At 39.1% G+C, this 23,536-nt stretch overlaps 1 protein-coding gene and 1 pseudogene across 2 annotated transcripts in view; one reads left to right on the forward strand and one right to left on the reverse strand.

Moving 5' to 3' along the window:
• MGA (MGA, MAX dimerization protein) overlaps positions 1-23,536 on the forward strand; it is a 107,329-nt gene that overhangs the window by 21,148 nt on the left and 62,645 nt on the right. For both annotated transcript variants that reach the window (XM_008048432.2, XM_008048426.2), the window contains exons 3-5: positions 20,045-20,993; positions 22,189-22,267; positions 22,390-22,485. In XM_008048432.2, coding sequence (XP_008046623.1) covers positions 20,045-20,993; positions 22,189-22,267; positions 22,390-22,485 — 1,124 coding nt within the window. The remainder of the gene's footprint in view (positions 1-20,044; positions 20,994-22,188; positions 22,268-22,389; positions 22,486-23,536) is intronic.
• LOC103249790 lies at positions 2,286-2,769 on the reverse strand (annotated as a pseudogene).

Genomic DNA, 23,536 nt, shown 5'->3' on the forward strand with positions numbered 1-23,536 from the left:
CCCGCTGGGCTCTGGTGATCCTTCCGCCTCAGCCTTCCAAGTAGCTGGAACTACAGGCACACGCCACCATGCCCAGCTAATTTTTTGATGTATTGTAGAAATGAGGTCTTGCCAAGTTGCCCAGGCTGGTCTCGAACCGGTGGCCTTAGGCAGTCCTCTCACCTCGGCCTCCCTAAGTGCTGGGATTATAGGCATGAGCCACCGCGCCTGGCCAATTTTTCTATTTTCTATTACCAATGCTTTTGATCTCATATTTAAAAAAAACCACTGGCAAATCCAAGGTTTAAATAATTTCTCTTATGGTTCCTACTAAGAGTTTTAGCTCTTAATTTGGGCCTGCGGTCCATTTTGAGTATTTTGTTTTGTTTTGAGTTGGAGTCTCTCTGTCATTCAGGCTGGAGGGCAGTGGTATGCTCCTGGTCACCGCAGCCTCAACTGCTGGCTCAGGCAATCCTTCCACCTCAGCCTTCCAAGTAGCTGGAACTACAGGCATGTGCCACCATGCCTGGCTAATTTTTTGATTTATTGTGGAGATGAGGTCTCGCCAAGTTGCCCAGGCTGGTCTCAAACCTGTGGACTCAGGCAATCCTCTCACCCCTGCCTCCCATAGTGCTGGGATTATAGGTGTGAACCTCTGCACCCAGCCTTTTTTGAGATTTTTATTGATGGTATAAATTAAGGGTTTGGCTTTCTTTTTTTTGTGTGTGTGTGTTGGAGTCTCACTATGTTGCCCAGGCTGGAGTACAGTGGCACACTCAGGACCACCCAGCGTTGACCTGCTGGGCTCCAGTGATCCTTACGCCTCAGCCTTCCAAGTAGCTGGAACTACAGGCGTGCATTATCATGCCCGGCTAGTTTTTTTGATTTAATGTAGAGACCGGGTCTTGCCAAGTTGTCTGGGCTGGTCTCCAACATATGGGTTCAGGTAATCCATTTGTCTCAGCCCCCCAGAGTGCTGGGATTACAGACTGAGCCATCCAACCTGGCCTGGCTTTATTCTTTTGCATGCAAGTACCCAGTTTTCCTACCACCCTTTGTTGAAAAGATTATCCTTTCTCCATTGAATAGTCTTTGTTTGTGTTGAAAACCACCTGATCATAGGATTTTTCTCTCTGTTGTATTCCATTGGTCTGTGTGTCAGTCCTTCCGCTGGTGCTACACCGTTGATCACTATAAGTTTTAAAATTAGTGTTGTGAGTCCACCAACTTTGTTGTTATCTTTCAAAATAATTTTTTGCTATTTGGGGTCCCTTGATTTTCTTGTGAATTTTAAAATGAGTTTTTCTATATCTTTGAAAAATCCCATTGGATTTTGATGAACATTGCATTGAATTTGTATATGACTTTGGGTAATCTTCCTGTCTGTGAACTTGGTATATCTTTCCATTTTCTAAGACTACCTTTAATTTTTTTTTGGTAATGCTTTTATAGTTTTCAATGCAAGTGTTTTGCTTCGTTACTTAAATCTATTCCTAAGTATTTTTTATTTTTGATGCTATTATGTATTGAATGGTTTTCTTTTTGTATTGCCCCTTTATTTTTTATTTTATTTTATTTTATTTTTACCCAGGCTAGAGTATAGTGGCACGATCATGGCTCACCACAACTCTGACCTCTTGGGTTTAGGCGATTCTCCTGCCTCATCTTCCCAAGTAGGTGGGAATATAGGCACCTGCCACACTGGCTAATTAAATAATTTTTTGTAGAGACAGGGTCTTGCTATGTTGCCCAGGCTGGTCTCAGATGAATTCCTGGGCTCAAGCAGTCCTCCTGCCTCAGTCTCCCAAAGTGCTGGGATTGCAGGTGTAAGCCACTATGCTTCTTCTCCATTGCTATTTTGTGTTGCATATTACTCAGTATACAGAAATGCAACTTATTTTTTGTGTGTTTATCATATATTCTTGAGCTTTGCTGAATTTATTAACTGAGTTTTTATGTTTGTGTGTAGAACCTCACAATGAGTTTTTTATTTTTTTGTTTTTTCTTTTTTAGTGTGGATTCTTTTCTTTCTTTCTCTCTTTCTTTTTTATACTAGGCAAAGAACTTTATTAATCTTGTTTCAAACTTTATTCCCAGGCTTCTTTAGCTTAATTAGCTGCAAAGAATGAGTTGTGTATAAGCAAAAACTGAAAAGAACTGCAGTGTCCAAGGAACTTGGGCTTAAAAATATTAGAGATCTAGGTTTTATCAAACCCATAAACAAAACAATTTTAAAAACTAGTCATAATATAAAATAGCAGCTCCCAGTAACTTCAAGTTTTATCTTCTTCAGAAGTTGACTCACTTCAGTTTGCCTCATTCTTGGAAGCCTCATCAAAATTCTCCACAAGATCTGGAACTTCATCATCATCCTCTCCAGTAGCAAGTGGTGCTTTTCCATCCACAGATTGTTTGGGCAGAGCTTCAGCCAGTCTCCTTAAACTAGTCAGACTGTCTGTACCAACCTGGTTTAAGATGCTGGGTAGCATTTCTGTCAGCATCTTTGTTTCAGCATGGCCTGTAATGGTGAAAGTGTCCGCTGCCAGAGATGCCTGAACTTTAGAGTTGTTAAAGTCAATAACTGTTTCTTGGCTTGTAAACATGCTCACCTCTTCAATACCAGAGATATTGTTTACCCTTAACTTCTTCAAGGAGAACTGAAGTTTTTTATCATCTGCTGTACCTGTTCTATGAACCACCTTCTTTTCTGTGAGCATTTCCTTTCCCACCAGTGCGCAATTGTGCCTGCAGTTCAGCGAGTTTTTCCCGGTTCATGATAGTTTCTTTCATTTTGTCGGAGTGGAAAAGGGGCTGAGAGGGGGACTTGGCTTGGAGTTCGGGGTCTTGGCTGGACCAGCTAAGATTAGGGACACACACACGGGGACATTCTTCATAAGTTTTCTATGTGTAAGGTTGTGCCATCTGAATAGAGATAGTTTTACACTTTTCCAATTTGAATGTGCTTTATTTCTTTTCCTTGCCTAATCTAACAAGAACTTCTAGTACTATGTGGCAAATAGAAGTAGCAAAAGTGGGAGCATTATCGTTTTAATTTGTATTTTTCTAATGATGAGTAAAGTTAAAAGTTGAGCACCAGCCAGGCTCGGTGGCTCAGCCTGTAATCCCGCACCTTTGGGAGGCTGAGGTGAGTGAATTGCCTGAGCCTGCGGGTTCGAGACCCGCCTCATCTCTACAATAAATCAAAAAATCAGCTGGGCATAGTAGCGCGCGCCTGTAATTCTGGCTACTCGGAAGGCTGAGGTGGAAGGATCGCCAGAGCCCAGCAGGTCGAGGCTGCGGTGGCCGGGAGCGGCCACTGCACTCCAGTCTGGGCGACAGAGTGAGACTCCAACTCAAAAAAAAAAAAAAAAAAAAAAGTTGAGCACCTTTTGGTATACATTTTGGCTGTTGGGATCACTCAGGTGATTGTATATGTATGTCTCTTATTGGATACTGTTTTCTTTCCTTGATCAGTTTGTCTGCCCTTAAGGCCAAAGCCTCGTTATTTTAATTAGTATACTTTTATAATGGTAACTGCCTGATCATGGTTCTGCTGTAGTTCACCTCCATGGTAAGGCCTTTTTCTAAACCTAGTCATTGTTGGTTCTTAACTACTTTGATGTATTTATTTCGTTGTCTCTTGAGTGTAGTTGATTTATTGCTCAGATTGTTGCAACATTATTTTTTCCAGTTTTGCCCTTATTTGTCAGAATTACAATTTTTCAAAGGAAATTGTATACTGTTACTGATCTGTTTAGCTTTTACTCAATTGCCTTAAAGTTAAAAAAAGAATCAAGTCAAGATAGTTTTAATTAAGTCTAATCTGTTTTAACCTCACGTGGTGTATTTAAGTTCAGTTTTGACGCTAATAACCCAGGGTTAGTGGCAGATGCCACACGTTTTAAAGGTATGGTCCTCAATAAGACTGCTGCCCCTACTTCAGACACTAGGCACAACTGGGAACCCCAGGCCACTTGTTCTTTTGACCAGCTGGCTACAAATCTGAAGATTCCCACATCTTAATTAGGCTTACTAATTTGCTAAAGTGACCAAAAGAACTCAGAAAAATGTTTTATTTAGGGTTATAATTTTATTGTATAGAAAACAAATTAGGACCAGCCAAATCAAGAGACAAGGCGGGGTCTGACAGGATCTCAGATGCAGAACTTTCATGCCCTCTCCCCATGGAACCACATAGGGTGCTTTGATGTGTTCTCTAACCAGGAAGTACCATTAAGCCTTGGTATCCAAAGTTTCGTTGGGGTTTCATTATGTAGGGGTGATTGATTAACTCTTTGGTCATGTAATTGAACTCAATCTCCAGGCCCAATCCTCTCCCTAGAGACTGAGCTGGCTAAAGTCCCAACCCTCTAATCAGTGTTGGTCTTTCTGATGACCAGCCCCATCGTGAAGCTATTTAGGGGTCAACAGGAGTTACTTCTTTAGCATAAACTCAGGTATGAGACAGTGGGCTCATGAATAACAAAGTCACTTCTATCCCTCTTAAAATTCCAACAATTTTAGAAAGTCTGCACCAGGAATCCTGGACGAAGACCAGGCAATTTTTTTTATTATATGAGAAGTATGCATGTTGGGGGGGAACCCCCCAAAACTTGGAATTATATTTTGGAGGGCAGGCCCCTTGTAGGACGCTTAGAATTTATTCCTCTGGATCAGTGAGATCAAAACGGTCAACAAAAGTTTTTGTGTTTTTTTTTTGAGTTGGAGTCTCACTCAGTTGCCCAGGATGGAGTGCAGGGGCATGCTCATGGCCACCCCAGCGCCGACCAGCTGAGCTCCGGTGATCCTTCCACCTCAGCCTTCCAAGTTGCCGGAACTACAGGCACGCGCTACCATGCCCAGCTAATTTTTTTTATTATAGAGACGAGGTCTCGCCAAGTTGCTGTTCTCGAACCTGCGAACTCACACTATTCACTTGCCTTGGCCTCCAAAAGTGCTGGGATTAACAGGCTGAGCCACCCAGCCCAGCCATTCAACCAAAGTTTTTATCTGGAAGTTTCGAGAAGGTTGCATCAGGATTTGCAGAAGAAACGTCTGGAGTTGTGACAAGCAGGTGACTGGTTCTTCCGCCATGACAATGCACTTGCCCACGCCGTGCTGAGTGTTCAGCAGTTTTTGACCAAAAACTGCGCGACCCCCGATCCTACCCTCCCTGTTCACCCACTTTCACCTGAGCAACTTTTTTGTTTTTCCGGGTAAAAAAAGTCCTCAAAGGGAAACACTTTGCTGGTGTGGAAGAGGTGAAGGTGAAACAAGGCATCAAAATCGATGAGTTAAAAAACTGTTTTGAGGCCGGGCTCGGTGGCTCAGCCTGTAATCCCAGCGCTTTGGGAGGCCAAGGTGAGTGGATTGCCTGAGCCTGCGGGTTGGAGACCCGCCTGGGCAACTTGGCGAGACCTCATCTCTACAATAAATCAAAAATGAGCCGGGCGTGGTAGCGTGCACCTGTAGTTCCAGCGGAAGGATCGCCAGAGTCCAGCAGGTTGAGGCAGCAGTGACCAGGAGCAGCCAGTCTGGGTGACAGAGTGAGACTCCAACTCAAAAAAAAGAAAAAAAAACAAACCTGTTTTGAGCAGTGGAAAAAGCTTCTCAACAGGTGTATCACATCAAGTGAAGAGTACTTTGAAGGTGAATGAAGTTTAAACATGTAAGAATACATATACAGTTTTTTTTTATAATAGTGGTTTTTGGGTCCCCCTGTGTATGTAATTTTAAAAATCTTACATAAAACCACTTATGATAAAAAATATCGTCACTTTTCTTTTTTCTCCCCCAGTATTCTTCCTAGAAAAAATTAGTTTTTCCATTTTTAGCTGTTTTTTGTGGTATTTGCTTCTGTCTAGGTCATGTGTATAATGCCAAGTAATTTCCGGTTTTACAAGTTATCCGTTTAAAGTTTTTTCAAGTACCTGCGTAGGCCTTTTAGTTGTTACTCATCTTTACTCTTAGTATAGTTTCACAATTTTTGGTCAAATAAGTATCCAGTGGTTTTTTTTTAGTTGGAATCTCACTCTGTCACTCAGACTGGAGTGTAGTGGCACTCTAATGGCCACTGCAGCTTCAACCTGCTGGGCTCAGGTGATCCTCCCGCCTCAGCCTTTCAGTTCAGCTGGAACTACAGGTGCATACCATCACGCCTCGCTAATTTTTTGATTTATTCTAGAGACGAGGTCTCACCAAGCTGCCCAGGCTGATCTTGAAACCCTGGGCTAGGCAGTCCTCCAGCCTCGGCCTCCCAAAGTGAGGGATTACAGGCTTGAGCCACTGCGCCCAGCCCCAGTTTTTAAAAAAATTGAACAGTTTAATTGAGCAAAGAGTGATTCACAAATCAGTCTGCCTTCTGAACCAGAGTAGGCTCAGGGGCGCCTATGTAGCCATGTAGTGGAAGAAGTTTTATAGACTTTTTTTTTTTGAGTTGGGGTCTCATTCTGTCACCCTCATCCTAGAATGCAGTGGCATGATGATGGCTCACCACAGCCTTGACCTTCTAGGCTCAGGCAATCCTTCACCTTAGCCCAGCCTTTTAAGTAGCTGAGTCACTATGCCTGGCTAATTTATTTATTTAGTTTTTGTAGAGTTGTAGTCTCCCTATGTTGCCTAGGCTGGTATTGAACTCCTGGGTTCAAGCTGACCTCCCGCCTCAGCTTTGCAGAGTACTGAGATTACATTTGTGAGCCACTGAGCCCAGCTTGTTGCTTTATTTTTTTAATTCATAGTTTTCTGTATATTGGTGCTAATTCTTTCCAGATTCTTTAGTAAAGTCTCTCAGTTAAGTCGTACACATACCAGTACAAATATACATATACATACATACATTTATCTATTGAAAGTGAGAAAATGTTTTGCCACCTTTGGACACTTCCTTTGGGAGTTCTTTATCCTCCTTTGCTAGTCTGAACTGATTGTTCTTTAGGCCCCTACCAAAGCTGCCATTGTGGGATTTCCCTTTGCCATAGTCCTCCTAACTTTCCATTTATCCTTTTCATGGAAGTTTTCCTTTTTCCTGTATCTTGGGATTTTTTTGTTTGTGAAGTTCATCTTTCAGTAATTTCCTCAGAAAAGATCTGTAAAACAGATTTTTAAGGTGTTTAAATACTACTTATAATGAAAAATTAGTTTTCTTTTTCACCTCTCTCCACTAATTTTCTTGTATGATGGGAAATAGCTTTATTTTTCTCATATTTTATAAAATTATTTGGTATAGCCATCTGTGCTGAAAATGTATTGTTTTCCAGTTTTCTTTTAAGAATTTTCCCGGCCGAGCTTCGAGGCTCAGCCTGTAATCCCAGCACTTGGGGAGGCCGAGGAGAGTGCATTGCCTGAGCCTGCAGGTTGGAGACCAGCCCGGGCAACTTGGCGAGACCTTGTCTCTACAATAAAATAAAAAATAGCCAGGTGTGGTAGCACGCCTCTGTGGTTCTGGATACTCGGAAGGCTGAGGTGGAAGGATTGCTGGAACCCAGAAGGTCGATGCTGGGGTGGCCGTGAGCGTGCTTGCCACTGCACTCCAGCCTGGGTGAAGGAGTGAGACTCTGACTCAAAAAAAATTAATAATTTTGCCATTTTTTTCACTCTGGTCATTTGAATGTAACTCCCCCCCCACCCTCCCTTAAGGCTCAGAATCTTTTGTTGATTCCTCATATTATGAAATTTCACAGTGATGAACCTTGCTATGGCAGTTGTTACTATGCTTTTTATTTTATTCCATTTTTTGTTATTTTTGAGTAGGAGTCTCACTCTGTCGCCCAGGCTGGAGTGCAGTAGTATGCTCTTGGCCACAACCTGCCGGGCTCACATGATCCTTCCGCCTCAGCCTTACAAGTAGCTGGAACCACAGGTATGCGCTACCTTGCCCAGCTAATTTTTTGATATATTGTAGAGATGAGGTCTCGCCATGTTGCTCAGGCTGGTCTTGAACTCCTGAGCTCAGGTGATCCTCTCACCTCGGCCTCCCAAAGTGCTGGGATTACAGGCATGAGCCACTGCACCTGGCTGTGCTTTGCTTTTTAAATCAAGAAATTTGTGTTCTTGGGTTTCAGGAAGTTTTTTAGGTTTTTTTTCTGACAATTTTTTCACTTTTGTTTTTCTGTTCTTTTTTTTTTTTTCGAAACTCCTGATATTTGGGTGTTGCATCTCCTGGGTTGATTCTTGATTTTATGTTTTATTTTTTGTCATTATCTTTTTGTCTTACTGTATGTGAAATTCCATTGATTTAACTTCTGACTTGACTATTCAAGTTTTTATTGTAGCAGTCAGATTTTAATTCCCAAAAGCTCTTTTATTTTCTTTTGCGTTCTACATTCCCTTTTTTCCAGTGAATTTCTTTTTTTCTGTTAAAATATGCACAAATTTTATGTAAGGCATATGGGTTCTTCTGATATGCAGCCTTAGTACCTGTATGTTTATCTTTTTTATGTTACATATTAAATTACATTGTATTGTCTACTTGTTTGTGTCCTGCATCAGCCTATACTTTTTTGACTATAGGGGCGATACTTTATTTATTTTGACAATCTCTATGCCCAACAACATGTCTGGCATTACTGGGCACTCAAATGGCTGTTGACTGAATGAGTTTATCAGTGTTTAAAATTTACCTAATGTGTTTCAAAGTGATTGGTCTTTCCACACGTTAACATTTAGGGCTATTTGTTGCATTGATTATACACTGTCAATAAAAAAGTAATTCTATATTTTCTGGTGTATGTAATTCATTGGTTTTGTTTAGGTATTCTTTTACCTAATTTATTTGGATAGAAGAGATTTCTCAGAAGAATGAAACTTAAGAATTGTTTGTAAAATTCTCCCACCAAGACAAAATTACATGCATTATATATAAAGGTTTTTTTTTTTTTTTTTGAGTTGAAATCTTACTCTGTCGCCCAGATCAGAGTTGCAGTGGCACGCTCCCTGCCACTGCAGCCTTGACTTGCTGGGCTCCGGCGATCCGTCGGCCTCAGCCTTCTAAGTAGCTGGAACTACAGGCGCGCGCTACCACACCCGGCTAGTTTTTTGATTTATTGTAGAGATGAGGTCTCACCAAGTTGCCCAGGCAGGTCTCGAACCCGGGGGCTCAGGCAGTCCACTCACCTCAGCCTTCCAAGGCATGGGATTACAGGCAGAGCCACCGAGCCTGGCATATATAAAGTTTTTATTGGAAGATGGAAGAAGGCCTTTCTTAGAGTGTTTGTAACTTAGCAAGTTTAATTCTTTCAGAAGATGTGAAAGCAGTTGTTACAGTGGCCGCCAAGATCTAGCCTCATGAAGCTTCCAGCTACTGCAGACAAAATCCAGGTCATATGCTAAATGAAAAGAAGATAAAGATTTTTCCTACATTCTGGACATCATGTCTTTAAATGTAAAGATAATGAGATAACTATTTAATAGTTACTTAAATTACTTGGTATAGAATGGCATTTCTGTGTGATACACATAAGAACTGAGATAATTGGGAAAGGGAAAAGAGTGGACTTAGTGATGGAAATTGATTGGCTTTATTTTTTGTTTGTTTAACCTTTAAAAACAGATAAAGGGAAACTGGATTGTGGTAATTTTAATTTTATTAAAAATTATTCAGTGACACTTAAAATGGGTTACTTTTATGTTATAAAATTTATATAGTAAAACTTTTTTTAAAAAAGGATAAAGATAACTTTCACCAGTTAAATGAACTTTTTGAAAGGGGGAAGTTGTTTTACTTTTCACATTTGAGTCTGTGATTCATCTGGAATTAATTTTTGTATATGGTGTGAAGGGTCAAGGTACATATTTTTCCATGTAGATTTCTAAGTGCTTTAGCATCACTTACTGAAAAGACTTTACTTTCCCCATTAAATTGCACATACAGGTTGGTTAATTTTGAACTAAATTCTGTTCCAACGACTTATTTGTCTTTTTTTTTTTTTTGCTAGTACCATGCTATCTTGATGACAGTGGGTATGCTTATACTAAGTTCTTTGTATTTCTACATAAATTTTAAGATCAGCTTGTCATTTTCTCCCCAAAACCCCCCTGAAATTGCTTTGAAAATTAGGTTCATTTGAAAGAGTTGATATCTTGACATCGTTAAATCTTCTGATGAACATTGTATATTTCTCTATTTAGGACTTACTTAATCTCAGCAAAAAATCATTTTCTTCGGTCTTAAATTCATTTCTGGGTGTTTTAAAAATGATTCTTGTAAAAAATGATTATTGTACTTGACATTTAAAATAATTTCCCTTTTTAAAAAATAGTAAGTAGAAATGCAGATATTCTAATAGTAAGTAGAAATGCAGACAAAAGACATATTGCTTTTGTATCTGTGATCTTGCTGAATCCACTTATTAGTTTGAATATTCTTTTAGATTTTCTACATACACAATATGTTATCTGTGAACAAAATTAGTTTTATATCTTCCTTTCTAACCTTTACGCTTTCTTCCCCCCTGTCTCTATTGCTTTATTACACTGCTTGGACTTCCAGTACTGTGTTGAAAAGGGATACTTAGAGTGATCATTCATGTCTCCTGATTCAAGAAAGAATCATTCAGTATTTTTTGTTGGATATTATGATGTCGGGCGTAGTTTTTTTGTAGTGCCCTTTATTACATTGTGAAACTTTCCTTCCATTGCTCAGTTTCTGAGTATTGTTAACAGTAAGTGTTGATGCTGGGCGCCATGGCTTACACCTGTAATCCTAGCAATTCAGGAGGCTGAGGTGAGAGGATTGCCTGAGCTCAGGGTTTGGAGACCAGGGCAACTTGGCAAGACCTCGTCTATACAATAATTCAAAAAATTAGCCAGATGTGGTGGCACACACCTGTAGTTCCAACTACTAGGAAGGCTCAGATGGAAGGATTGCCTGAGCCCAGCATATTGAGGCTGCAGTGGCCATGAGCGTGCCATGCACACCAGCCTGGGCAACAGAGTGAGATTCCAACTCAATGAATGAATGAATGAATGAATGCAGTTGGCCCTTAATTTGAAGGAAATAATGAATATTGCATTTCATCAGATGGTTTTCTTACATCCATTGAGATGTTGTATGTTTTTCCCTTTTTTATTTTGTTAATATGGTGAATTGATTTTCTTACATCCATTGAGGTATCATATGTTTTTCCCTTTTTAATTTTGTTAGTATGGTGAATTAGCCTTTATTGATTTGGGTGGAGGAGGTGCTGTTGTACAAGCCATACATTCTTAGACTAAACACTACCTGGCCATGATAATGCCATCTTTTTAATATCACTGGATTCAATTTGCTAATATTTTATTGAGTATTTTTGCACCTAAATTTATGAGGCATATTTGTGTATGGTTTTATTTCTGATATGCTGACATTAGGATTATGCTTTCCTCATAAACGTTGTGATGTGTTCATTCTCTGTATTTTCCAAATTTGTGCTTAATTGGTATTTTTTCATTATATATTTGATAGAATACATCAGTGAAACCACAGAGTTTTCTTTGTTGGCAGATTTCAAATCACAAATTCAACTTCTTTATTGTTTTCTATTTCATTGATTTCTCTCTCATCCTTAGCTCCTTTGTTCTGCTTGCTTTTGAATTAATTTGCTCTTAGATAAGTGTTGGCAGACTAAAATCCGTGGACCATCCCTGGTCCACCACCTGTTTTTGACATGGCTTACAAGCTACATATGGTTTTTATAGTACTAAATGGTTGAGGGGGAAAAAACAAATGAAGAGTAGTATTTTGTGACATGTGAAAATTAGATAAAGTTCAAATTTTACTGTACTGTTTGTTGAAATACAGCCTTGCTCATTTGTTTATGAGTTGTCTATAGCTTCTTTTGTGCTATGATGGCAGGGTTGAGTGGTTGCAACAGAGATCGCATGGATTACAAAGCCTAACACTTTATTTTAAAAATGTATCAACTCTGGACTTATATAATTGATTTCAGATATTTACTTTAATATTGTATTTAAAAGTATGGATTTGCCTCTGAGCACTACATTAGGTTCATTCTACAAATTTTGATATGTTGTGTTGATGTTTGTTATTGATTTGTAGTTTTATGTCATTGTTGTCTGAGAACAATATGACTTCAGATCTTTGAAAATTATCAAGGATTTGCTTTATTGTCCAGCATATGGTCTGTTTTTGATTAGTACTTCATGTATACTCTTCAAGGATGTATGTATCATACAGTTTTTGGATATAATGTTCTATAAACGCTAATCAGGTAAGTTTGATTGATAGTATTGTTCAGTTCTTCTGTCTTGTTACTGATTATTTTTGTGGTGTTTGTCCTATCAGTTATTGAGAAAGGTGGATTATAATCTTCCCCTATAGTTGTGTATTTGTCTGTTTCTTTTTCAGTATTATAAGTTTTTGCTTCAAGTATTTTGAAGCTATATGATTAAGTACATACATATGCATTTAGGATTTCTTTCTTTTTTTTTGAGTCGGAGTCTTACTTTGTCACCCGAGGCTGGAGTGCAGTGGCATGCTCACCGCCACCACAGCCTCAACCTGCTAGGCTCAGGAGATCCTTCTGCTTCAGCCTTCCAAGTAGCTGGAACTACAGGCATGTGCCACTATGCCTAGCTAATTTTTCTTGATTTATTGTATAGACGAGGTCTCATCAAGTTGCCCAGGCTGGTCTTGAACCCCTGCCACATTTAGGATTTCTAATGTCTTGATGAATCGAGCCCATACAATTTTAAAATCATTTATTTTAGTTTATTTTTATTTTTATTTTTTAGTAGGAATCTTACTCTCTTGCCCAGACTGGAGTGCAGTGGCATTATCACAGCTCACCATAGCCTCGAACTCCTGGGTTTAGGCAATCTCCTGCCTCAGCCTCCTGAGTAGCTGGGACTAGAGGTACACACCACCCCTGGCTAATTTTTTGATTTTTTTGTTGTTGTTGGTAGAGATGCTAAGTCTTGCTGTGTTGCTCAGGGTGGTCTGTCAAACTCCTGGGCTCAAGCGGTACTCCTGCCTTGACCTCCCAAAGTGTTGGGGTTATGAATGTGAGCTACTACACCTGTCCCCATAAAGTTTTTATAATGTGCCTCTTTATTGCTTATAGTACTCCTTATTTTTTTATTTGCTTATTTATTTTTTCAGTTGGTGTCTCACTCTGACACCCAGGCTGGAGTGCAATGGCAGGATCACTGGTCACTGCAGCCTCCACCTCCTGGGCTCAGGTGATCTTCCTGCCTCCATCTCCTGAGTAGCTGGGACTACAGGCATGAGCCACCATACCCGACTAAGTTTTTGATTTTTTTGGTAGAGATTGGGTCTTGCTATGCTGCATAGGCTGAGTACTCCTAAATTTATTCTGTACTTTGTCTGAGATTACTGAGCCAGATTGGCTTTCTTCTGATTAGTTTTGCATGGTTTATCTTTTTCCCTACTTTTACTTTTATTCTGTTATTCTGAATTTAAATGGTGACTCTTTTAAATAACTTACAGTTGGCCAAGCATGGTGGCTCACGAGGCCTGTAATCCCAGCACTTTGAGGACTGAGGCAGGATTGTTTAAGCCAGGAGTTTAAGAAGAGCCTGGGCATATAGGAAAACCCTGTCTCTACAAAAAAAAAAGCAAAGAAAAAAATCTTAGCTGGACATAGTAGTGTGCACCTCTAATCCTAGCCTACTCTGGAGGCTGAGACAGCAGTGAGCTGTGATAGTGCCACCATATTTCAGCCTGGGCAACAGAATGAGAGCTTGACTCTAAAATAAATAGCTTATAGTTGGGACTTGTTTCTTTATTCACTATTATATCCTTTGACTTTTAATTGGAGTATTTTGTCCATTTATATTTAGTATTAATATGTGGCTGGGCTTTAACTATGCCGTCTTCCTTTTTTCTGCTTTTCTCATCCATTGTTTGTTTATCCTTCTTGTTTACATGTGGATTGATTTTTTTTCCCCCCAAATTCCACTTATATTGCCTATTTAGCTACCTCCCTTTTTTCTTTTTTTAGTGATTATATTTGTCTATTCAGGCTACCCTAACAATATCATAGATTGGCTGGTGTAAGCAACAGACATTTATTTCCTTGTAGTTCTAGAGGCTGGAAAATCCAATATCTAAGTTCTGGCAGAGTTTAGTTTCTCATGCCTCATCTTGGCTTGTGGAGGGCTGTTTTCTTGCTATGTCCTTACATGGTTAGAGAAATCTCTTTCTCTCTTCTTCTTATAAAGCCACAATCCTATTGGATTTAGGTTATACCCTTATAATCTCACTTAACCTTAATGACTTCCTAAAGCCTCTCTCTCCATATTGGGGCTTGAGCATATGAATTGAGGGATGGGGCACAATTCAGTAAACACCATTGGCTGTAGAGATTACAACATACACTATTTATCAAGTACAATTTTTATAATGAACAGCTAATGTCCTTATGTAGTTCATGTCCTTCTATAAGGCATAAATTTCTAAACATTGTTATTTTATTTGCTCTAAACAGTTGGTAGTCATTTAAACAAATGTAAGAAAAAGTCTTGTATTTCTACCCACATTTTGTTTTTTTTTTTTGAACTGGAGTCTCACTCTGTCGCCCAGACTGGAGTACAGTGGCCGCTCCTGGCCACTGCAGCCTCGACCTGCTGGGCTCGGGTGATCCTTCCTCCTCAGCCTTCCAAGTAGCGGGAACTACAGGCATGCGCTATCACGCCCGGCTAATTGACTTATTGTAGAGATGAGGTCTCGCCAAGTTGCCCAGGTGGGTCTCGAACCCGCGGGTTCCGGCAATCCACCCACCTCAGCCTCCCAAGGCGTGGGATTACAGGCTGAGCCACCGAGTCCAGCTTACCCACATATTTTTTTCTGAGTCTTTCATTCATTCCTGGATCTGTTTTCATATTGGCTCATTTTGTTTCTTTCTTTCTTTTTTTTTTTTTGAGTAGGAGTGTCACTCTGTTACCCAGGCTGGAGTGCAGTGGCACGCCCATGGCCACTACAGCCTTGACCTGCTGGGCTCAGGTGATCCTTTTGCTTCAGCCTTCAAGTAACTGGAACCACAGGCATGCACCACCACGCCCAGCTAACTTTTTGATTTATTGTAAAGTTGAGGTCTTGCCAAGTTGCCCAGGCTGGTCTCGAACCCCAGGACTCAGACAGTCCTCTCACCTCTGCCTCCCAAAGTACTGGGATTACAGATGTAAGTCACTGCGCCAGCCTATGTTGGTTCGTTTTCTGTCAGTCTGAAGGACTTCTTTTAGTCATTTTTTTTAACTTAAAAAGATTGAGATATTATTAACTTACTGTAAAATGCACCCATTTAAAGTTTATAGTTCAGCCTTTTTTAGTATGGTTATGGAGTTCTGCAACCGTTGTCATAGTCAGTTTGAGGATGTTTTTATCACCCTATAAAGAAACCGCATGCTGTCTACTGGTCACTCTTAATTTTCTCTTAATTTCTCAGTGTCACACAGCCGCTTTGTATCCTTTTTGTCTCTGAAAACTTGTCTACTGTGAACATTTCATACAAATGGAATATTATGTGGTCTTCTTTGTCTGTCATTTTTTTTTTTGAGTTGGAGTCTCACTCTGTCGCCCAGACTGGAGTGCAGTGGCCGCTCCCAGCTACCGCAGCCTCGACCTGCTGGGCTCCGGTGATCCTTCCGCCTCAGCCTTCCGAGTAGCCGGAATTACAGGCGCGCGTTACCATGCCCGTCTGATTTTTTGATTTATTGTAGAGATGAGGTCTCGCTGCCCAGGCGGGTCTCGAACCCGCAGGCTCAGGCAATCCACTCACCTCAGCCTCCCAAAGGTGCGGGATTACAGGCTGAGCCACTGAGCCCGGCTGTCATATTTTACGTAGCTTAATGTTTTTAAGGTTCATCCATGTTTTAGCATGTATCTGTACTTCATTTCTTTTTATTGTAAAATATTCTATTATGTAGATGTCACATTTTATTTATTTATCAGTTAATGGACAGCAAGGTTGTTTGCATTTTTTGTCTGTTGTGAATAATGTTGCTATGAACATTTGTTTCTGTGTGAACAGAGCTTTGTGTCTTGAAAAGACCATTCTTTCCCTTCTTGATCTGTCTAGATTGATCTGTCTAGACACTTTCAGCAATTAAAGATCAATTTGACATAAATGTGGGCATTTATTTCTGGACTCTCAATTCTGTTCATTCAGTCTGTATATCTAGTCTTATGCTAATATCATACGGTCTTGATTACTGTAGCTTTGTAGTAAGTTGAAATTGGGAAATGTGAGTCTTCTGAGAATTTTGTTTCTATTTTACAAGATTGTTTGACTTTTTGATGGGTCCTTTGCATTTTCGTATGAATTTTAGGGCCAGTTTGTCCATTTCTACAAAAAATTCCAGGTGGGATTTTGGTAGGGATTGCATTGAATCTGTAGATTACTTTAGGAATTATTGCTGTCTTACCAATATGAAATCTTCTAGTCCATAAATATGGGATATTTTTCCATTTACTTAGGTCTTTAATTTGTTTTAACAGTGTTTTCTAGTTTTCCATGTATACTTCATTGTCCCTAGATGTTTTATTCTTGTTGATGCTATTGTAAATGCAATTGTTTTCTCAACTTCAGTTTTGATGGTGGCTGCCAGTGTGAAATATAATTGGTGTGTGTGTGTGTGTGTGTGTGTGTGTGTTTGTGTTTGTGTGTATGTATTGGTCTTGGCAAATCATTTGGGTTTTTTTGTTTGTTTTTGAGTTGGAGTCTCACTCTGTCACCTAGACTGGAGTGCAGTGGCACGCTCACTGCCATGCAGCCTTGGCCTGCTGCAGTGGAACTACGGGCATGCACCACCACACCCGGCTAATTTTTTGATTTATTGTAGAGATGAGGTCTCGCCAAGTTGCCCAGGCTGGTCTTGAACCTGTGAGCTCAGATAATTCTTTCACCTTGGCCTCCCAAAGTGCTGGGATAATAGGTGTGAACCACCGTGCTTGGCCATCTTTGTTAATTCTAATAATTTTTTAGTGGATTCCTTAGTGTTTTACACATATGAGATTATGCCACTTGTGAATAGAGATGTTTTATTTCTTTCTTTACAGTTTGGATGCCTTTTATTTTTGTTTCTTGCCTAATCATCCTGGTAGAATATCTAGTAAAGTTGAGTAAAAGTGGCAAGAGTTGATATCCTTCTCTCATTTGGGATTTTAGGAGGTAGTATTTTTGTGCAGTCTGATTTCTCTCAGCCGTCTGAAAGTGTCTTCAATTTTAAAGGCTTCTTTAGGTAGGTGCAAATGTTAGATTGGCAATTTTTGTCTTCAACGCTTTGTAATGGGTAAAGCATGTTGTCTTCTGGCTTGCATAGTTTCTAACGAGTCGATCTAGTTAGTCTATTCTCATTGTTGTTCTTCAAGTATAGTGTAACTTTTTCCCTCTGCTGCTTTCAAGGTTTTTCTCTTGATCTTTACTTTTCAGCATCTTGACTTTTTTTTCTTCAGTAACTTTAATGGTATAAATGGTTTTTGGTTACATGACTGGTTTGTATAGTGCTAAAGATGTCTGGGCTTTAAGTGTACCGGTCACTCCTCTTAGTGCACATTGTACCCAGTAGGTAATTGCTCACCCCTACCCTCCCAGCAGCCTGACTTTGCTGTACCTAGGTATGACTTTTTTTGTATTTGACTTCATTGCTGTTTGCTGAGTTTCTTGGATCTGTGGGTTAAAGTCTTTTACTTTTGGAAGATTTTTGTTCATTTTCTCTTTAAATATTTCTTGTTTTTTTCTGCCTTTTTGGAAGGGCAGTTACTGGTACATTAGATCATTTGATGATGTCCCACAGATATCTGACAGTCATTGTATTCTTTTTTCTATCCTCTAGTTTAGGTGATTTCAAGTAGCTTGCTACTTTAGTAAATTTCTGCTTACCTCTGGTTTCAGCTGTATTAGGGGTATGATTTGGCTCCTATCTCTGCCAAGACCTTATAACTACTCACTGGGAGAGACTACATATTCTCTTTCTGTTTTTAGGCCAACTTTCCTGCAACTGCTACTTATTCTACAAAAGTCCGCTGGAGGCTAACTGGATGGTAGTGAGGACAGTTTCTCTTTTGGGTTCTTCAGATTCCAGCCTGCTCGTGCTCAGGCATTAAAAGTTTAGTTGGTTTCTCTATGTTTCCACAAAGGTCCTTTGCCTATAACTGATTTTTCTCTCCTCACTGTATCTTCAAGCAGTGCAAATGCTGACCAATCTCTAGTCACCTATGGAAAGCTGGTCCTTCTCTGGAATTCAATTCATTTAAGACTTACGTCCAGAGGTCTTCAGTGGCTTTTAGGAAAAATAATTTATGTAGTATTTTCTCTTTGTTATGGCAGATGTGATTGGATTTTTGTAATCTTCCACATTCTAACTGGAAGTAGAAATCCTTCACTGAAGGATTTTTGAGTGAGGTTAAGTAAATTGTGCAAGGAACAAGTAACTGCATATTTATGTAGTGACTGCTTGTGCATATTTGAGATAAACTAAAGTTTTATAATGACGGTGGTGACTGGGTTAGGGTTGGCAAGTAGTGAAAAAAGTTAGTCCTTTATTAATGATGGATTGGTGTTGGAAATGTATTTTATTGGGCTGAGACACTAAAGTCAAGCTTTCTGTGTGATTGAATTATATGGAATAGAATACAGGTCACTTTTTTCTTTAGTTTTAGAAGCCTGTGATATGCTTTTGAACAGGGAAGTAACATGAGTACAGTTCAACATTTTAGGAAAATAACTTGAGTAATGAAGGTAATGGATGGAAAAGTACCTGAATTATTGAGGTGTCTACTTAAATTGCCCTTGTTTGTATTCTGGCCCCTCAAGTCATCACTACCTTGCTAGCTTTTGGATATCTTCTTACAGATTTTTAAACCATATTCTGAGAAAAAAAAACAACAACTTTGAAGTCTAGCTTATCTAGTTCTGATTGGAGGAGGGTTAGGCTGCTGTGAGCTATTTCACACTACTAATAGAAACTCACTTAACTTCTTAAAAAGTATCTGATCAGATCAAAATATTTTATTTGCATGAATGCTATTTCCAGTGATAGACTGAAGTTTTTAAAAAGCCCACAATCCTACTTTGTTATATATTATTTGTTAGTGAATAAATGTTGTGGGTGTGTATAGTTTTTCTCAAAGCAGTTTTCATCCTGCTTCTATGTGTTGCTAACATGTTGACTTGTGTGGATATTTTTGGGGAAAAAAATTGGAGGTATAGAGATTAAGAGTTTTGGAATTTATGAATTTGGGAATTCTAATTCCATCTATACTGCTTTATGTGGCATCTTAGATAATTAGCCTGATTCTTTAGCCCTATATGCTCAAGATACATTGGTATAGTTGTTTTTGTGTTTTGTTTTTAGATTTTATTTTATAACAGGAATGTAGGGTACCCTGGTAGTGAACCAAGTACCCTTTGTTGTTATATGTCCCCCATCTTCTTCCCTCCCTCACTCCAGTTTTTGTACTTTCAATGACTGATTGAGAAGAGGAGGAAACTATATGTTTATGGTGTTTTTTTTTAATGAATTACACACAACATATCTGGGTCAAATGTATTTCCCTTTAACTACCCTACACTTTTATTTTGGAGGGATTTATGGTGAATTTTAATCTGGCAACATCCTGACTATACTAAAAACCACTGAATTGTATACTTTAAAATGGTTAAGATGTTATATTTCTTGTTATGTGAATTTTATCTTAAACACAAAGGAAAAAATCAACTGGCAATTTGAAAGCCCTTTCCTGTTGATTGCAATTCTTAGTTGTGATGGACATGTATTTGCTTTATTGGACTGTTAGTCAGTATTTGGAATTTTAGAGTTTGATTTGGGTCAGTATCACCTGTTTTTCAAAATTGGGTTCATTTGAAAAATACCTAAAGGAAGAAAATTGTTGTAACATATCTTTACACTTTGATTTAATGATGAGAGGAAACTTTACTCATGGTGTTGATAAACTGCTTTTGAGAACCTTGCTAGGTTATACAGAGAGTTTTTGAGGAATGGCTCATGAAATCTCTGTGTTACTTGGGTTCCAAGATGTTTTTTCTCTCTGAGTCTTATTTAGTTGATTTTTCTGTACTTTATATTCTTCTCTCCCTTCTTTTTCCAGTCTTGTTGCCAACAGTTTTGAAGATGTCTGTCATACAGCTTCATCACCATTGGACCAGAATGGAAACTTCAATGTTGTCATTAAAGAGGAACCTCTAGATGATTATGACTATGATCTTAGTGAGTGCCCAGAAGGGGTCACTGTGAAACAGGAAGAGACAGATGAAGAGACAGATGTGTACTCAAACAGTGATGATGATCCTATACTAGAGAAACAGCTAAAGAGACACAATAAAGTTGACAACCTAGAAGCTGACGATCTTTCTTCTAAATGGCTTCCAAGCAGTCCATCAGGTGTTGCTAAAGCTAAAATGTTCAAATTAGACACTGGAAAGATGCCAGTAGTCTATCTGGAGCCCTGTGCTGTCACCAAAAGCACGGTGAAGATTTCTGAGTTGCCTGATAACATGCTTTCCACATCGCGAAAGGATAAATCTTTGTTGGCAGAATTCGAATATTTGCCTGCATACATTGAAAATTCCAGTGGAACTGGCTTCTGCTTAGGCAAGGAATCAGAAAATGGTTTTAGAAAACATTCACCAGATCTCAGAGTGGTACAAAAATATCCCTTACTTAAAGAGCTTCAGTGGAACTATCCTGATATGTCTGATAGCATTAATACAGAAAGAATACTGGACAGTTCAAAGGGTTCAGCTGGGGACTCCCTTTCAGGAAAAGAGGACTTGAGCAGAAAGAGAACAGCTATGCTTAAGATTGCAACAGCCCCAAAGGCAGGGAATGCTAATCAGAATGCCTCTCCAAATGCCCCTGGAAAAAGAGGAAGGCCACGAAAACTGAAACTCTCTAAGGCAGGGCGACCACCTAGAAACCCAGGAAAGTCTTTAACTTCTACAAAGAATACCCCTGTAGGTCCTGGAAGTAACTTTCCTGATGTGAAACCTGATCTGGAAGATGTGGATGGTGTTCTCTTTGTTTGCTTTGAATCAAAGGTAAGATTGTAATTTTTCAGCATTCTTTCTAAGGCTAATTAGTTATTCTTAAATTGTATACTGTCTTACAACTAACTCATAATGTAGTTTTGTGAATGCATCTATTTGTATGTGTGGGATGAGGTGGGGAGGGAAGTGTCTCTACAATGTTTGATATAGGCATTCCTTAAAATATTTCATTTGAATGGACTTAAACATTATGTCTTCTTGGATCTCAGTTCATGATTTTTACTCTGTGTTTAGCTGAATTTAAATAAATATTTCAGTCTTTTTTTTTTTTTGAGTTGGAGTCTCACTCTGTCGCTCAGACTGGAGTGCAATGGCCGTTCCCGGCCACCGCAGCCTCGACATGCTGGGCTCCGGCGATCCTTCCACCTCAGCCTTCCAAGTAGCTGGAACTACAGGCGCGCGCTACCACGCCCGGCTAATTTTTTTTTTTTTTGATTTATTGAAGAGATGAGGTCTCGCCTGCCCAGGCAGGTCTCGAACCCACGGGCTCAGGCAATCCACTCACCTCAGCCTCCCAAAGGCGTGGGATTACAGGCTGAGCCACCGAGCCCGGCAATATTTCAGTCTTAATGGAATTTTTACCATTATGAACCTTAAAAGGGCATAAAAATACATGAAAAGTTTGCTCACTTTTTTGGGGCATCCTATTCCTTTTTCTTTCTGGGTTTCATTAGTAGTAGTAGAGTATCTGTGGAGAACTAGATATTAGTAGTCTTCTTAACTCTGCTGTCTTATACATTGCTAGTCTCTTTGTTTAATCTACTCTGACTCTTCAACTAGATTATATTTCTTTTAGGTTTATAGAAACCTAGTCTTTATTAATTGGCTATACAAATGTTGGATGTTTAATCCATTCTACCTGTTATTTTCTTTCCACTTGTGAATAAGCTAGCTAGATAGACTGAAATTAACATGCAAATTGGTACACAGTATGAGGTTAGTTAGCTGAATATGATATATTCAGATTTTTTTGTTTTTTTCTTCTGATTATTAAAGAAATGTTAATGTAGAATATTTAGAAAACATCAAAAAGTATAAAAATATTTTTGGTTTTGTGAATTTAGAGTTATCACTGTAAATATGGTGATATTTTTCTCCTAGTCTGTAATTTTTCCTCTTAACTCCTACTTTACTTTTTAAAACTTTCAGAAATTATATGAACTACTTTTTTTGTTTTTTGATATAGGAAGCTCTAGACATTCATGCAGTTGATGCAACAGCAGAAGAACCCTCTAGTCTTCAGGCATCAGCCACAAATGACTCAGGTATTATAAAATAGTACAAAACAAGATGTATTTGTGGTTTGGGGTCCAATAGTGAAATATGCAACATTCTTCCTTTTGTTGTGAACAGTAGTTTATTTTATTACTGTTTGTTTTGTGAGTAGGTTGCAGAGCAAGAATTTCTCAGTTAGAAAAGGAATTGATAGAAGATTTGAAGTCCTTGCGGCACAAGCAGGTGATACATCCTGGTCTTCAAGAAGGTAATATTCTCTAAAAGATATACAAGCCAATTTTTTTTTTCGGTTCTCTTTTTCTTCCCTACTCTTTTTCCTCTCCTTCTCTTCTTTCCACCCCCCTCACTTTTTTGGTTTATGTACTTCCTTTCCATCCTTGATTTATTTTCTTTTAGTGCCCCTTCAGTTTGCATATTTTCATCTTCTCTGCTTCTAAAATTTTTCCCTTTGGCTTAAAAACGTTTCTGGGTCTTCTTCATCATAGTATTTTATATACAAAAAAAATGTGTCATGGTAAGAAGGTGGTATTTTCTTTTCTTTTTTAATTTTTATAAAGATGTGGGGTACAATTCAGGGTTAGGTATGTAAACCTTGATCACGCAGGTACCCTTGAGAAAGTAGTCTTTTCTTTGTTCATCCTCATAACCTGGTATTTTCCCCACTGCCCTCCTTTTTCTCATCTTAACTTGGTTACTTTTGTTTATGTGTTTATTTAGTTTTTTTAATTTTTAGAGGTGAGAGTCCTACTTGTTGTTATATTCTTAGTAATATATTTAGGTGTGAAAATAGATGAATACTTTTCTCTCTCAATGTGTAACTGCAAACACATATGTATATATTTTTAACTTTTTCGCTCTTGATTATTGAAAACGTATTTTATATGTTTGATGTATGACTGAGAACTTAAAGTTTTCATTATTTTTATTTTTATTGTAATACATTATCTTGGCTTTGCTTATGTTTCCTACATTATTATTATTATTTTTTTGAGTTGGAGTCTCACTCTGTCGCCCAGACTGGAGTGCAGTGGCCGTTCCCGGCCACCACAGCCTCGACCTGTTGGACTCCGGTGATCCTTCTGCCTCAGCCTTCCAAGTAGTTGGAACTACAGGCGCGCGCTACCATGCCCAGCTAATTTTTGATTTATTGTAGAGATGAGGTTTCGCCAAGTTGCCCAGGTGGGTCTCGAACACGCGGGTTCAGGCAATCCACTCACCTCAGCCTCCGAAGCACGGGATTACAGGCTGAGCCACCGAGCCCGGCTTCCTACATTATTTTTAAAAGTAATGATATGAGC

Source organism: Carlito syrichta, unplaced genomic scaffold (assembly GCF_000164805.1).
Source record: "Carlito syrichta isolate Samal-C Ts95f unplaced genomic scaffold, Tarsius_syrichta-2.0.1 Scaffold47086, whole genome shotgun sequence".
NCBI lineage: Eukaryota > Metazoa > Chordata > Mammalia > Primates > Tarsiidae > Carlito > Carlito syrichta.